This window comes from Peromyscus eremicus, chromosome 1 (assembly GCF_949786415.1).
Source record: "Peromyscus eremicus chromosome 1, PerEre_H2_v1, whole genome shotgun sequence".
Lineage (NCBI taxonomy): Eukaryota > Metazoa > Chordata > Mammalia > Rodentia > Cricetidae > Peromyscus > Peromyscus eremicus.
The window spans coordinates 183,818,103-183,834,926 of NC_081416.1; the positions used below are offsets into that span (position 1 = coordinate 183,818,103).

General features: G+C 39.6%; 1 protein-coding gene across 1 annotated transcript; it reads left to right on the top strand.

The window, feature by feature from the left end:
- Positions 1-1,092: 1,092 nt before the first annotated feature.
- Positions 1,093-11,631, top strand: LOC131902639 (vomeronasal type-2 receptor 116-like). Its single transcript, XM_059253643.1, has 5 exons — positions 1,093-1,833; positions 2,730-2,935; positions 7,015-7,036; positions 7,202-7,325; positions 10,712-11,631. The coding sequence occupies exons 1-5, from the start codon at positions 1,093-1,095 to the stop codon at positions 11,629-11,631; spliced, it is 2,013 nt and encodes a 670-aa protein (XP_059109626.1).
- The last annotated feature ends 5,193 nt before the right edge of the window (positions 11,632-16,824 follow it).

The window sequence follows — 16,824 nt, forward strand, 5'->3', positions numbered from 1 at the left end:
CTCCTTTACAAAGCAACATATCCTTATCCAAATTTTGAAGTCACAGTATCTTTAAAATATACATATTGGTTTAACTCAAGAGCTTTTGTGATCAAATATTTTTTTGCAGTTAGAAATCCCAAAGACAACATACTCCAGATTCTCTGTGTAATATCCATCTTTATATGGCTTATTTTTAATACTACCTTTACTGTCTCTTTAAAGACTTTATTTTTAAAAACTATTTCTTTATATAACTGTATATATTCTTTTTTTTATCACTTAAGACTACGCACATTTTTATACACATTGTAAAGCATTTAAAGTCTTATTACATCTGAATCTGTCTTGTTATGAATCTATTGTTTTAAACTGCAGCATTTGTAAGACTGAAATGGCCACTGTGGCGGTGGTTTGTGGCTCCATGTACCTCAGCTTCTCGACATGGTGGTGGTATGTTTACCAGCAGCTCTGGGAGCCATCAACTCTTAGAAACAATTGGTTCCTGTTTTGATCAAAGTGGCATGTAGTCCAGAAACCTTTTTTTTGAACAGCAAAGATTAAATCCACCAAGCAGCATAATGTGCCAAATGGAGATGCCTCATTCCTACCATACTGCCAGTCAAACATACAGACTGCAACTAACTTTAGAGAGACAACTAGAAAGCTGTTTTAGCTCCATTTTAGAATCTTTTTTGTCAGGTTTTACGTGGAAACTCTTGCCAACCAGTTGGGCTCCATTTGTAGCTGGAGAGCTTCTCAGGTCCCAAAAAGCTCAGGCAGTCCAACAGCCCACTTGGAGGGACCTGGAGAGAAACTCTCCAGCTACAAGTTGATATATAGATGAGAAGAAGAATTAGCATTCAAGGGGATTTTCCTTGAACAAATTGTAGAAAGGTGATTTTTTTCAGGTTTCCAATAGTGTAGTATAACTGTGATAATAGGGAAAACTGTCTTCCTGTCATTTCAAGCTGGTGCTTCACACACCTCAGGTCTTCCATTGAGATTTCTGACAATCCTCTACCTCATGCTATGTTTTATGTCCTTTAGCTCACCTATGGACCTTTCAATTCTATCCTGAGTGATCATGAACAGTTTCCCAATCTGTATCAGATGGCCGCCAAGGACACAGCCCTGGCCCTGGCCAGGGTCTCTTTGATGATTCACTTTAACTGGAACTGGGTTGGGCTGGCCATCTCAGATGATGACCAGAGTCTCCAATTTCTCTCAGATCTGAGAGGAGAAACTGAAATCCAAAGAGTCTGCTTAGCTTTTGTGATTGTGATCCCAGTCAACATGGAATTATACATGTCAAGAGCTGAAATGTATAACAACCAAATTGAGACATCATCCACAAATGTTGTTACCATTTATGGTGACACAGACAGTACTCTAGCTGTATGCTTTAGAATGTGGGTATCACAGGGTATACAGAGAATATGGGTCACCACCTCACAGTGGGATGTCACTACAAGTAAGAGAGACTTCACAGTTGATTCATTCCATGGGACTCTTGCTTTTGCACACCATCATGCTGAGATTTTTGGTCTTAAAAATTTTGTTCAGACATTGAACCCTTCCAAATACACAGACATAACACTGGCAGGACTGGAGTGGATGTACTTTAGCTGTGAAGCCTCCACATCTAACTGTAAGACGCTGGAGAACTGCTCATCTAATGTCTCACTGGAATGGTTAATGCTACAGATTTTTGACATGGCCTTTAGTGATGATGGTTATGATGTATACAATGCTGTGTATGCTATGGCCCATTCTCTCCATGAAATGCTTCTTCAACAAGCAGAAAACCAGCCAATCGATACTCTCACAGCACTGGATTCTGACTGCTCACAGGTACTGTATCTTCCAATGGATGGTACTTGGTGTCATCAATGTTATAATCTTTAAAGAGTCTCTCACAGGCTGAAACCAATATTTATCATATATGTGATAGTCACTATAAGGGATGGTTTGTATAAGTGTACTCAACTGATTCTGACCCCACTGTAGGCTCTGGAGACCTTATCCCTCTTGATTTTTCTGAGAGCAGTATCAAAGAAAATAGTGCTGAGATTCAGTTCAATACCTACTTTTGTACCTGTGTATGAGTATATTTGTATCTGATTGTCTGTATATCTTTATGATTTTTTCTGTGTATGTGTATTGTATCTTTTTAGTGTCTAAATGCATTTCTGTGCCTTTGTATGGTTGTGTATAGATGTGCTTCTTTGCATATGTATCTCTCTCCTGTGTTTGTGCGTGACTGTGTATATCAGCATATATTTGTTGTGTGTACATATGTCTCTTTGTGAATGTTTGTATTAGTGTGTGTCTTTCTGTGTGTTTTGTATCTTTATGTGCCTGTGTTTCTGTGTCTGGGTTTGATTCTTTAGGTCTGTCTGTATGTGTGTGTTAGTGTGTATGTGTGTGAATGAGTGTGGCTGTATTATGTGTGTGCCTCTGCATGGGTGTCTTTGTGGAAGTGTTTGTGTGTGTGTGTGTGTGTGTGTGTGTGTGTGTGTGTGTATGGTGCATATTTATATTTGATGTTTATGTGTATGTCTGTGTTTGTGTTTGATGGTTTCCCCTGAGAGAACTAAAATTCTAGGAACACAATAACTTTATTTATTCACATGCTTTCATTGAGTTTCTCTTGGGCACCTTCAATAAATTTGCCTTAGGATGAAATAAAATCATTTTTAGACTTAATATAAAGGAATATAGAATAAAGAATGTTGTTTATCTTTCAGCTTTGCCTATTTCTGCAGAATATGCACTTTGTTAATCCTGCTGGAGATGTAATAAATATGAATCAGAAAGAAAAACTGCAAGCTGACTATGGCATTTACTACATTTATAATTTTCCTCATGGTGTTGGACTTAAGGTGAAAATAGGAGAGTTTAAGCCATATTTTCCACATGGTCAACAGCTCCATTTATATGAAGATATGATAGAGTTGCTCAGATAGAGTTAAATCAAATAGAAAATTTCTTAATAAAAATGAAAAAAGAAAAGAACTAGACAGGTGGGTCTGACTAAAATGTACTGATGCACACCTCACAGTTGTAACCACTCTCAAGTGAGGCCATTTGAGTTTTCCTGTGACTTAGTGAAATTAGATGGATGATCATGTAAAGACATAATTTTAAACTTCTAGATGATATTTCTTCCCTTCAGATTGTTAAAGTATGTTTTTTGGTAAGTTTTTGAAAATCTAAGACACACATATGATATATTTTTATCATATCAGAAACACTCTGATTTATAAGCAAATACAAAACTAGATATGACCAACATTTGATATTATTCCCAGTAAAGTTATCAATATTCTCTTGGTACTATTCTAATTGCTGCCCATTGTTTTTCTTCTCTTCAGTTGAATCTCTAATCCACACTCTGAAAAGACTGAAGGTATTTGTAAGGAAAAATTTGGAACTAGGAACAGATATGCAAGTCATTAATTTATAATCTGTAATTTTATTCAAGTACATTGATTAGGAGGTCCTAAACTTCCTACTTGTGTAACAATACATTCACATTTTCATGGGCCACCTTAGATATTTTATTAATTATAATTTGTTTTTTTAGACTTTTTATGTATATGGATGTTTTGCCTGTATATATCTGTTCCGTATGAGTATTAGGTATGTAAGTATGCCCGGAGAGGGATTATGATACCCACGAACTGAAGACAATTTTGAGCCTAAATATAGGAGTTGGGGGATTGAACAGCAAGTATGATAGGTTGCTGAACTACCTCTCCAGCCCTGAATCATAATTTCTAAAGTAATCCTTCATTAAAGAGCATTTCTTTGTGCCTTAATTCTTGCATAACTCATTTAAACAAATAAACAAACAAACAAATGAAAAACAAACAAAAAGATTTGTATTATTTCCTTATTTGATTGGACAGGCACTCATAGTTATCATAATTTGGTTTTGAGAAAATTTGTAAATAAAATATCCCATTCTGTGTCCCCAGATATATCATAGGTATTGATTCCGATGTGTCTGGTTTTATAGTATCTGAACTACATTGCCTACTACAATGTTGTGTGTTGAGTTTGAAAGGGGTTTACTTCCAGAAAGTGTGCAAACTTAATCTGAAGTGATATCTCAAGTTGATCAGATAGAGTTAAATCAAGAGTTAATATTCTATTTTCACAGTGATGAGAAAATTATGCTCAGAGAACAGCCAAATGGGGAGAAGTTTTAGCTAATAGCCTGTACCACCAGATCAGAGGAGAGCAATGAAATCACAAGTCTGCTTCTACCAGGCCTAACTTGAAGGAATATTACAAAAACATCAACCAAAAGGAATAGAGAGGACTAAAAAACAAATCCAATATGTGTCATACTCTAGATATGCAAATTGTAATGCAGAAATGAAACTTGCAAACAGTGAGGCAGCAGGATTGCAAATGATACACTCATAGCCTTAAGTGACAGTGAACTCAATGACACACCAAACAAAGACTTCAAACAATAATTGTAAGAATGTTCCAGAACAGGGACAGAGTGGGAGAGCAAGGAAAGAGATACCATGATAAATGAAGACATCATGAGAATAAGAAGAGGCAGGGTGCTGGAGGAGCTGTCAGGAATTCACAAGGATGACCTCTTCTTGGACTACTGGCAATGGTCAAGAGGGTGTCTGGACTGGTCTACTCTGGTGACTGGTCTAGGGAATAATCTACTTGTCATCATAGAGCCTTTATCCGACTAATGGAAGCAAAAGCAGAGATCCACGGCCTGGCGCCAGGCAGAGCTCTGAGAATCCAATCAATTAGAGAGAGGAGGGATTCTGTGGGCAGAGGACATCAAGATCATGATGGGAAAACATGCAGAGATGACCAGCCACACAAGTAGAAACTCATGCTGTGGACTAATTGCTATGGAGCTCCCATAGGACTAGACTAGGCCATCTGGATATGGGAGATAGTAGTTTAGCTTGAACTGTTTTGGGGACATCCAGGCAGGGGGATTGGGATCTGTCCCTGGTTCATGGGCAGGCTTTTTGGAGCCCAGTTCTTAGGGTGTGACACTTTGCACAGCCTTGGTGCAGTGGGGAGGGGCTGGAACTTGCCTCATTGAGTTTGCCAGGCTCTGCTGACTACCCATGGGAGACCTTGATTTGGAAAATGTGGGGATGGAGGGTGGCTTGGGAGTGAAGGCTAGGGGATGGGAAGAGGGAAGAGGTAGGTTCTGTGGTTGGTATGTAAAGTGAATAGAAAATTTCTTAATAAAAATGAAAAAAGAAAAGAATGTTCCAGGAAATCAAAGAGCATATAAATTACCTCTAAGGACAATTCAAGTAGTTCACAAACACTTGGAAACAATAGGAAATTGAGAGAAGATGTGACAAAAATTCAGTAAAGTTACAATAACAGTGAGGAATTCAGACTAACATTCTGAAAATGAATGACACAACAATTCCAACAACAAATTGTATAAAACATCTTTCTCTGAACATGTCTCAAGTAGAAGTCAGGCTTTCAGGACTTGAAACAAGATAGATGATTTATAATTCAAACTATGACAAAGATAAAACAATAAGGAAGGATGAAGAAAACACAAGAGACTTAGGGGACATCAGTAAAAGACCAAATTAAGAAAGTACAGGCACAAGAGCAGGACAACATGTGAAAAGACCAAAGGTATTTCTAATAAAACAACAGCCAAAATTTTACCAAATGCTGAGGAAATATGGCCATCCAGATATAGGAGGCAGGCACAGTGCCTAACAGACAGGTTTAGTAAAGGACCTGCCCCTTTTGAAGATTACTTAAAATCTCAGTTATGCAGAACAAAGAGGAATTTCCGGTTACAAGAGAGAAGGTCAATTTCATTGAAAGTCCCCATCATAATGACAGTAGCTATATTCATAGACACTTTAAAAGGAGGAAGGATCAGTTATGTGTTTCAAACAGAGACAAAATTTCCAACTTCAATTATGATACCCAGCAAAGCTGTCCTTCATAATTTCAGGGAGAAAGAAAAACTTGTAATGATGAACATAAATTGCAGGAATATATAGTTACTGGAGCATCACTAAGGAAGACACTTCCAGAGTATCTTTACACTTCATACTCCTTCACACTGAATATTCAGTTAAACAGTAGATGTCACAGGTATATGTAGACTACACTAGATCACTAGACAGAAAATCAAAGGTTTGAAATACATAAAAACTTACAAACACACAGATTGACAATAATCACCAAATAACTTTCATTAGTAACTGAATGAATAATCCAACTCTCTAATCAAAGGACACAGACAAGGAAATTAAAAAAAAACACAATACTCTGTTTCTCAGAAGGAAAACACTGTGCTCATAAGGAAGAACAGAGTCTCAGCAGTAAAGAAAAAAAGACCATTCCAGGTAAAGTGAATCAGAAAGAAGAAAATTGTAGTTCAATCAATGAAAATGGATAGAGAAATTCTCAAGTAAATATTGGCAAACAGGTCTGAACAGCAGATCAGAAAGATCAACCCCTATACACAAGATGACTTTATTACAGGGATGTAAGGCTGTTTCAACATGTGCAAATCAATCAAGTATAATATGTCACATAAATATACACTAAGATAGAAATTATATCCTCATGAAAAAGATACTAAAAAGGTCTTGAGCAATGTCCAGAATCCCTTCAGGGAAAGCAAAAAAACACATTTGAAAAATAGAAAAGACATTTTTTCACAAAATAAGTTTCTGTAAAACAACATAGAAAACATTGTACTACATGGAGAGAACCTCAAAGCATTTCCACTAAATTCAGAAATTGAACCAAGTGTGGTGGTGCTTCCCAGAATTAATGAGCAACTAAAAACTAGGTCACCAATATGACCAGAGACCAATTAGACAGAGACATTTTCTCAATTAAGTTTTTCTTTTTTCTTGTAGCTCTGCTTTGTGTCAAGTTGACAAAAACGAAGCTACACAATGGGTGGGTAGGGAGTTCAGTTCAGGCATTCCAATGGTGACACAACATATGCTCCTAGATCTTCATGAACTTTTAGTAGTTCAGAAGCACCTCTACACTTCATCAATTTGTTCTCATATATTCATGTCTTGTCTTGTACAAAGTACTGAAAGAAATGTGTTCACTCAGGTCATGTATAGAAAGAAAACTTGTTAACTTCTCAACATGATGAGATGCTATAAATATTGAAGGAGTAGTCAAACTCCTGGCCCAGCATCTGTCTGCTTTTCCTCAGATGCGCTCTGCTGTGTGCAGTGTTGATTGTCCCCCTGGATTCAGAAAATTCCAACAAGAAGGAATGGCAGCCTGCTGTTTTGATTGCACCCCCTGCCCAGCAAATGAGATTTCCAATGAGACAGGTAAGTGTTGACTGCAGGGAGAAATCCTTCAGATTGACTTTCTTCTGCTATCCACCTTGCACTTTCAAAGGGGCCTGGAAGGGTGCTGCACTGCTGTGTGGTATTCACCAGAGAAGACTGCTCAGACATAGGTTTAAGCCAAATAAAGTCATCATTAGCTGGATGTCAACTACAGTTGATGTGCAGGACCCCAGTGTAGCACTGAGCGTTTCTCAGGGTGAGATTTTAAGCAAAAGAACCATGTTCTGGGTTGACATACTTCAGTTACCAAGAAAAGTGAGCCAAAAGCAGATCCACAGAAGATAAAAAGCAAAGTTGATACATTTTGAGACTTTCCCAGAATTATAATGACTATGATGGATTAGACATTTGCTTCAATTTGGCAGGTGGTACTGCTAGGTGATGAGTTTTATATTCTGAGTGGCACTTCTATCATGAATTCAGTTTTGCTAAAGAGGGTCTGTGGACCTACTAAGTTCTGTGTCCTTTTACAGCACAAGTAAAATCTATTCCTTTCCTAATTTTGTTTTACATGTATGTAATCAAAAATAATGTCCTTATAAATAACAACCTGTGCCTTCACATATACCCTTGACTCACTGGAAAATTATTGCTGGTAGTATTTTGTAAAAGAAAGTGTTTTGAAAAATCAAACAGCCCTGTGAGGGAATTCTACACTATATCTGTCCGATGATTATATCCCTGTAAAGCTACATGTAGACTAGATTGTAGTCATGAGTCTTTATAAATCTTTGGTTATTCATTTATCCTCCTTGAATGTATGTATGTATTCCTGTGTGAGTTTATGTGCAGGAGATTGTGGAGGCCCAAACAGTGCATACAAGCCCCTGGACCTTGAGTTACAGACAGGTATAAGCTTCCTCATGGATGCTGAGTCCAAACTCTTGTTCTCTGCAAGAGCTGTAAGCACTCTTTTTTTTCTTTTTTCTTTATTAGGAAAATTTCTACTCACTCCACATACTATCCACAGACCCTCCTCCTCCCTCATCCCACCCCCAGCCCCCCTTCCCAAGGCACCCTGCATCCCCACATCCCCCAAATTGAGTTCTCCCAATGGGGAGTCAGGGAGCCCAGCACACTGAGCCTAGGCAGGTCCAAGCCCCTTCCCACTGCTTCAAGGCTGTGCAAGGTGTCACACCGCCTGGGAGTCTTTGCCCTGGAGGAGTTGGGAATGGGGGATGGGCTGGGGAGAATGTAGGGGGGGCGGGAGAATCCATGGCTGACATGTAAAATTAAATTAAATTGTAAAATAAAAAATATAAGAGCAATTAGCAAGAAATCTGAGCCATTAGGCAAAACAGATTAAATAATAAAAAAAAAATAAAAAAGACAATTGAGGAGTTGGAGAGATGTCTCAGCAGTTAAGAGCATGTGATGCTCTTCCAGAGGTCCTATGTTCAATTTCCATACACCACATGGTGGCTCACAACTATCCATAGTGAGATTCACTGCCCTCTTCTTGTGTGCAGGCATACATGCAGGCTGAGAACTGTATGCATAATAAATAACAAAAATCTTAAAAAAAGATATTTAGGGTCAATGAGAAGAGTTAGCAGGTAAATCTCTTGTCACAAGTTTGATGACCTGAACTCATTGCAGGAAGCCCTTTGAAATGAGATGGAACCAACTCCTAAAAGATGCCTTCTTGACAACTTTCACTTTACACACACAAACACACACACACAAAATACTCACACACATGTGTAAAAAATGAACAGATTGTAATAAAATTAATTTAAGATAATAACTATAAAGGGCATTTATATTAATGAATACCAACAAAAAATTAACAAAAACTTGATGTTTATATATATTTGAATTAGGCATATGTAGAGGGTAGTAAGTCCATATAGGGCCAGGTCCATGTGAAGGCCACCGGAGGCATCTGATGCCCTTTGTACCAGAGTTACATGTAGTAATATGGCACTTCATATGTTCTGGGAACTGGACTTAGGCCCCCTGTAAGAGCAGACCATGTTCTTAACAATAGCCATCTTTCCAGTCCCTTAAAGAACAACAAACAAAAAAAGGAATCATAGCTGGCCACAAATGCTAGGTTGGTTTTATTCATGGAATGACTTAAAATCCTGGAAGCACATCATTGCTCTACATTATTATCCACAGTTTACCACATTTACAATCGTATTTCCCTTACTTGCTGTGGTGGAAATTACAACTTATGAATGGAGTATTATTGTTCAATTCAAATATTCTGTGTTATCACTCTCACTTGGGAGTTCTCATGTTGTCTTGTTAATGATGTTTTACCAATAACTACTTCACCATTGAGTACATTAGTAGAAACCAGGTCTGCTGGAGTCCACAGAGGTTTCCTAGTGATATCTGAGCTTAGTTCACCAGCAGGGCTGCATAAGAGGATGATTGGACCTCAGGCCTGGGTACTAGCTGTTTGGTAGGGTCTACATTTAGTTGTATCTAGTAAGGGGGAGGTCTTTTGCATCCCCCCTTGTCACTGATATAAAAAGCCCTTTGGAATAAAGTTCTGGGCTCGTGGATCAGGATCTTGGCTCCTCTGAGGCTATCCTGTGTTTCTGTCCCTCTCTCTCTCTTCCCTCTATATTTCTATCTAAACCACTTATCCCTCACTCCCCAAGAACACCCAAGTGGAAAGTCCCCAAAGAGGTCTCATGTAGAAAGAAATTAGGGAAGGAAGTAGGTGCTGTGTTCTCACAAAGGTGGTGATATAAGATACAAGACTTCTAGGTGTTACATATGTATCGAGTTTTCTACATTAATACTAGGATTATTTCATTTTATAAACTGTTTAGTGTCCCTGTTCCCTGATGAGGACACAAGTAAGGGCATCATATTTAATTAATTTTTCTTGAGAATTTCATATATGATTATAAAACCTCTCTCCCAATTCTATTTCCCATACATCACATGCAACAAAAACTCTCAAACTCATGAGCTCTTTTTCATTTACTATTTTCAAACACTCATTTTCATTTACTGCTTTCACATACATATGCACTTGCATGCACGGACACTATTGATTCAATTTGTTGTTGCTCAGCTACTCATGTGTTTGGTGATGATCATATGAGAATAAAAAAAAGCTATAAGAAGTTTGAGCCTGGATAAGACCAAGTCTCCATCTCTCATGAGGGCATCACTTCTAATTCAGACAGAAAGATTCATGTTATAGTGTATCAACAGGATCTGTGTTTGTCCTTGAAGAAGATAGGCATTATGAAATGGAAGCATTGCTCTTCAGAAAATTCTCAATTAAATCTTTATCAATAAAGTATGTGGATGTTGTAAAGTTTCTAAAATACACTGGAGTGGCCTGTCCATAAGAAATACTGAAGTTGCACTAACAATACTTTTGCTTTCTGTATCAGATATGGATCAGTGTTTGAAGTGTCCAGATGACCAGTATGCCAATGCAGAGCAGAACCACTGCCTGCACAAAGATGTGACCTTTCTGGCCTTTGATGACCCCTTGGGGATGACTCTGTCCTGTATGGCCTTGTGTTTGTCTGCACTCACCGGTCTGGTTCTTGGGATCTTTGTGAAGCACCAAGACACTCCCATTGTGAAGGCCAATAACCTCACTCTCAGCTACATCCTGCTCATCTCTCTCATCTTCTGTTTCCTCTGTTCCTTGCTCTTCATTGACCATCCCAACTCAGTCACCTGCATCCTGCAGCAAATAACATATGGAGTTTCATTCACTGTGGCTGTTTCCACTGTATTGGCCAAGACAATTACTGTGGTTTTGGCTTTCAAAGTCACTACTCCTGGAAGAAGTATGAAGTGGTTTCTGGTATCAGGGGCACCAACCTACATCATTCCCATCTGCATCATCATCCATATTATTCTCTGTGCAATCTGGCTGGGAACATCTCCTCCCTCTGTTGACAATGATGCACACTCTGAGCATGGCCACATCATCATTGTGTGCAACAAGGGCTCAGTAACTGCTTTCTACTCTGTCTTAGGATACCTGGGCTCCCTGGCCCTTGGGAGCTTCACTGTGGCTTTCTTGGCCAGGAATCTCCCTGACACATTCAATGAAGCCAAATTCTTGACATTCAGCATACTGTTGTTCTGCAGTGTCTGGGTCACTTTTCTCCCTGTCTACCATAGCACCAAGGGCAAGGTCATGGTGGCTGTGGAGGTCTTCTCCATCTTAGCCTCCAGTGCTGGCTTGCTGGGATGCATCTTTGTTCCCAAGTGCTACATCATTTTGCTAAAACTAGAGAGAAATTCTCTACAAAAGTTAAGAGAGAAAACCTTTTCCAGAACTCACATTTCATAAATTTTAACTGACAAATGTAATGTTGGTACAGAACCACCTATTAGGATACAATGCAAGGTTATTTATTAGCTAGTGACTCTCACTGTTTCTTCTAATGGTGGTTTTTTATCAGTGTAATGTATACTACTTTTATCTATATTGTCTCCCATATGCTTCTACTCAGCCACCTATTTTTACAGGACTTGGCTTTTGGACATTAGTGAAGATTGGAAGTGTTCTCTTTGTCGCTAATATGTAATAAGATTTGAAATTAACTCAGAGGTTTCTTTTTGATGTCTTAGTGAATGTAAGACTTTGACAGCAATTGATTATTGGGGAAATTGAAGGAATTTTGTGACCTCCTGTTTGCAGATGAAGGCAAAACAATGCTACCCCTAGTAGGGGGAGACTAGAGAATCCTGATGCATCCTGGGAGTTAGAGAAGTAGAACTTAGGTGTGAGAGGGATGTTTCAATAAAGAGATTTTGCAGAATATTGCAGAAGCTGGAGAGATGTCTCAGCAGACAAAATTATGTACTGCTCTTGTAAAGTGGCAGAGTTCAATACACAGACATCATAAAATGTAGTTCACACCCACCTGTCACAGTAGCTGCAAGGGATCAAAGTCCTCTTTGGGCCTCCAAAGACTCTTTTACACACACATATACACAAAACACACACACACACACACACACACACACACACACACACACACACACACCAGAATCCAAACCTTTTCTGTCTATCACTAGAAAATAAACAGACTTCTATGGGTTAAGAATGAAATAAAATATACTAAGATAAAAGAAAAAAACACATTAGATTGAACAAAACAAACAAAAAGAAGGAAAGAATCCCAAGGAAAGCTAGATAAATCAGAGACCCACTTGGGTGCACATTCTTAGTCCCATAAAAACTGTAAAGTGGTAGCCATTGTACATACTCAAAGAAACTGATAGGGTAAAATGAGAGAAGAAAAAAATAAGAAGAGAAAACAAAACTAAATGAAACAAAACAAAAACGATTAAAACAACAGGTAAATAAAGAAACAAAAAAGGAAAACACCCTGACATGATATTGTGAGACAAGAAACATCCAAAGATTCCACTGAGTTCATTTTCTGTTACTGTTACACATGCATTCTACCCTTCAGCATAGTTGAGACAGTCAGAGTCCCTTGGAGGAAACTAAACTTTCATTAGCAGCTGGATATCAACTGGATATTGCTTCTGGGTTAGGAATGAAGCCTGTGTTCACTTCTCCTTTCAGGTCAAGTACCCTGCACTGGAAGTTTTTTTTGCAAATCTGACACAAACTAAAGTCATCTGAGAGGAGGGAACCCCAATTAAGAAAGTGTTTTTAAGCTGTTGGTGGTGGTGCACACCTTTGGTCCCAGCACTTGGGAGGCACAGGCTGGCAGATGTCTGTGAGTCTGAGGCCAGCCTGGTCTTCAGAGTTAGTTACAGAATAGCCAAGGCTACATAAAGAAACCCTGTCTTAAAGCCTCCCCCCCCAAGAAAGAAAATGTCTCCATGTGATCCAGTTATAGGGCATTTATTTAATCATTGATTGACTGGGAGGGTCCATTTCAAAGTGGGTGGTGACATTCCTAGGCTGGTGGTCCTGAGTTCTATAAGAAAGCAGTCTGAGCAAAGCAGTAAGCAGCACCTCTCCATGGCCTTTGCCTCAGTTTCTCTTTGATTTTGGTCCTGGCTTCCTGTAATGATGGACTCAAATGTGAAAGTGTATGCAAAATAAGCCCTTTCCTCTCCAAATTGGTTTTTGGTCATGTTGTTTTATTGTAGTAATAGAAACTCCAACTAAGACAAGTTGGTACCAGGAGTGGGGGCTTGCTTTGACAGACCTGACCATGTTGTTTTGTAGGAGGACTATGGAGGGACTTTGAAACACTGTATAAGAAAATTTTTTGAGTGTTTATCAAACATCAAGCCATTCTGTAGTAGCTTGGAATATAAGAATGTAGAGGGTAATGCACAAGATGGGAACATGGCTTGTGAAGTTTCAGAGGGAAGTTTAAAGACTCTATTGGGGACATTTGTTATTTTGAATTAAGATTCTGTGGCCCAGGTTAGTTGGGGCTGAATAATCAGCTATAATTAACAAAGTATCTGTACTACTAAAGTGAAAACTTTGTTTTACTGAGATACTCAATGCTGGTTGGCTAGAATTGAGAAATTAGTGGTGATTAAGAAAAGCCCACAGTGGTGGTGGCACATGCCTTTAATCCCAGCACTCAAGAGGCAGAGCCAGGCAGATCTCTGTGAGTTCAAGGACTGCTTGGGCTATGGAGTGAGTTCCAGGACAGGCACCAAAACTACACCAAGACACAATGTCTCGAAAAAAACCAAAAGAAAAAAAAAGAGGAGGCCAGCATTGCTGAGTTGAAATCTTCTGAGAAGTGTTTCCTGAGAGCACATGGATGCTGTGTCCCAGAGGCAGTTGTATTTCATGCTGGCAGTCAAATTTGGTGGTGTAAGAGTCACCCAGGTGGTACTGGGTTTGAAGGCATGAATTGGCCAGGGATTGCAGGTGAGGCTTGGCACGGTGAGAAGCCAGGAGATGCCATTGGTGAAGGTGGAAGTACACTAGCAGTTGAAGGTCCAAAATTAAAGGAGTCATACAGAGAATTTGAGACTTGGAACCATGAAGAGAGTCTATGAGAAGCGTTGATGAAAGTGCAGCCATGTTGCAGCAGAAGACCCAGCACTGTGGTTGATGTCAGTACTGTGGGATGACTGACAAGAACAGCAGCAGCTATAGAGTGGAGCCATCCTGAGCCTGGAAGGCAAGCTGTGTATGCTGCAGAGGATGGAGCTGAAGAAGTGACCCAAGCCCTTTGGAGAAACTCAGAACTTAGTAAGTGGATTCAGACACTGGAAATCGCACTATTACACAGTTGGAGAGTGGATTTATTTGTCAGAGAGACTTTGCCTTGGGCCTTTCCCTCTTCAAGTAAGGAATTACTTAACCTAATTTTTAATTTTTTAGGAGCCCACACTTGGGAGATTTTAAACTTTTAAAAGTATTTTTTTTTTTTGGGTTTGAAAACAGACTGGATATGATAAGGGACTGATTTTTCTGTTTGTTGAGATAGAGTTTCTCTGTGTAATACTGGCTGGCCTAGAACTCACTCTGTATATCTGCCTGGTTTTGAAAACACAGAGATCCACCTGTCTCTGTCTCCTGAGTGCTGACAGTAAATGTGTGTGCCACCACTGCCCATCAGGACTGCATTTAAAAAAAGATTTATTTATTATGTATAGTGTTCTGCATGCATGTATTTCTGAATGCCAGAATAAGGCACCAGCAGCTCTCATTATAGCTGGTTGTGAGCCAACATGCAATTGCTGAGAGTTGAACTCAGGACCTCTGGAAGATCTGCCAGTACTCTTAACCTCTGAGTGAAATTTTAATGTGTTCCATTGTGGGACTTTTAAAACTGTGGGACATTTAAAGTTACCTATGTTTTTAAAAATATGTGTTTATTTTTATTTTATGTGCATTGGTGTTTTGCCTGAATGCTTATCTGTGTCAGGGTATTAGATCCCTTGGAACTAAAGTTACAGAGAGTTGTGAGCAGCCGTGTTTGTGCTGGGACTTGAACCTCGGTTCTCAGGAAGAATAACCAGTGCTGTTAAATGCTGAGCCATCTTTCCAGTCACTACTAGGAATTTAATGTGAGATCTTGGGTATGAATGGGAAAGGAAAGATAGCTTTGTAGTGATGTATTTGTGTGTCAAAATTATATGGTGTCATTTGTGCTGGATAGTTTCCTAACAACTTCATACATCTGAATCTTCACATCTAATGTCATCTGAGAAGAGGGGACATCAATTAAAAGAATGCCTTCTGCTGTTAAGACCACAGGGCTAGGTCTTCCACATGATCCAGGCATTGCTGGATGAGGGGAGGGAGAGAAAGGCAGCTCATGCCTACGCATGGCACCACCAGACAGATGGGTACTAGGGAGAGCATGTCCTGTGGTCATCGGAATGGGAGAACTATCCATGATGCCCAGCTGCTGCAACACTTGGGAGAGCAAACACTATACTTCATGAGAAAAGCACAAGGTAGCCATCCTTGTTGATGTGGTTGTGGATGAGCCAGGCGAAAAATTGTGAGCATGGGAGATCTGTCCCAATTATGCATCAGTCTTGAGGTGGCATGGGTGGAGGAGAGTTGCCCTCCTCCCCCATGCCCATCAATATCTGGGGCAAGTGATAGAGCTGGCATTGTGGTCATAGAGTGGGAGAGCTATACCTGACCCCTACCAGCTGCAATACTTGGGAGAGCAGGCTCTGTACCTCACCAGTGCAGCACAATGGATCCTTCCTTGTTAGTGCAGGTGTGTGTGAGCCAGACCAGAAGTTGTAAGCATGGGAGAGTTGTTCCCATTTGACATCTATTCCACCAATCCTACAGCTTCATAGGCCCAGACCCAAGGATATGACTTGACCTGCCCCACTATCCACTTCATCTATGATCTGCTGGAGCTTGTGAAGGGTCTTGGTCTGTAGACCTAAAGTCTCAAGATTACTAAAATACAGGGCAACAACAGGATATCCAAGAGGAGCCCTAGTGAGGGCCCAGCATTGATAAGATAGTAGAAACCAAAGGCCTTGAACTAGATAAATGACTCTTTGCAATGAACACTTGCAAGTAAAGATAAATGCACAAAGGGGTTCATGGCGTGAATCATTTTCTCACACTGCAGCTTCCACGATGAGATTAAAAAAGTTTTTCCCCTTATTTTATTTTATTCTATTTTTTCCTTTTTTTCTCTTATACACACACTTTTTCTCTTATACACACACACACACACACACACACACACACACACACACACACACATGCACACACACACTATTTGAATGGAGCAGCCAACTGAACAAAGTGGATTTCCATGAGAATAAGGGAAGTGCATAATGGGAAGAGTCCTGGGGCTTTAGAGACACATTAGGCATCCTCTTCCTCTTTTGAGAACCCTCTGTGTATAAGAGTGTGTGCCAGTCCCCACCTTCTTTATGGATTATTATTTACTCTTGTCTTTCTGACTGATAAGGCTCTCTCCAACATGGTTCATGAAGTCCTGGTTCACATACAGGCATTACACAGACCGGTTCTGAAGCTGAGTGTCAAGTATTTTCTGCTGATTCTATTGGAGTCCTGGGTACAGAGAAGCCTCCTCCTCAA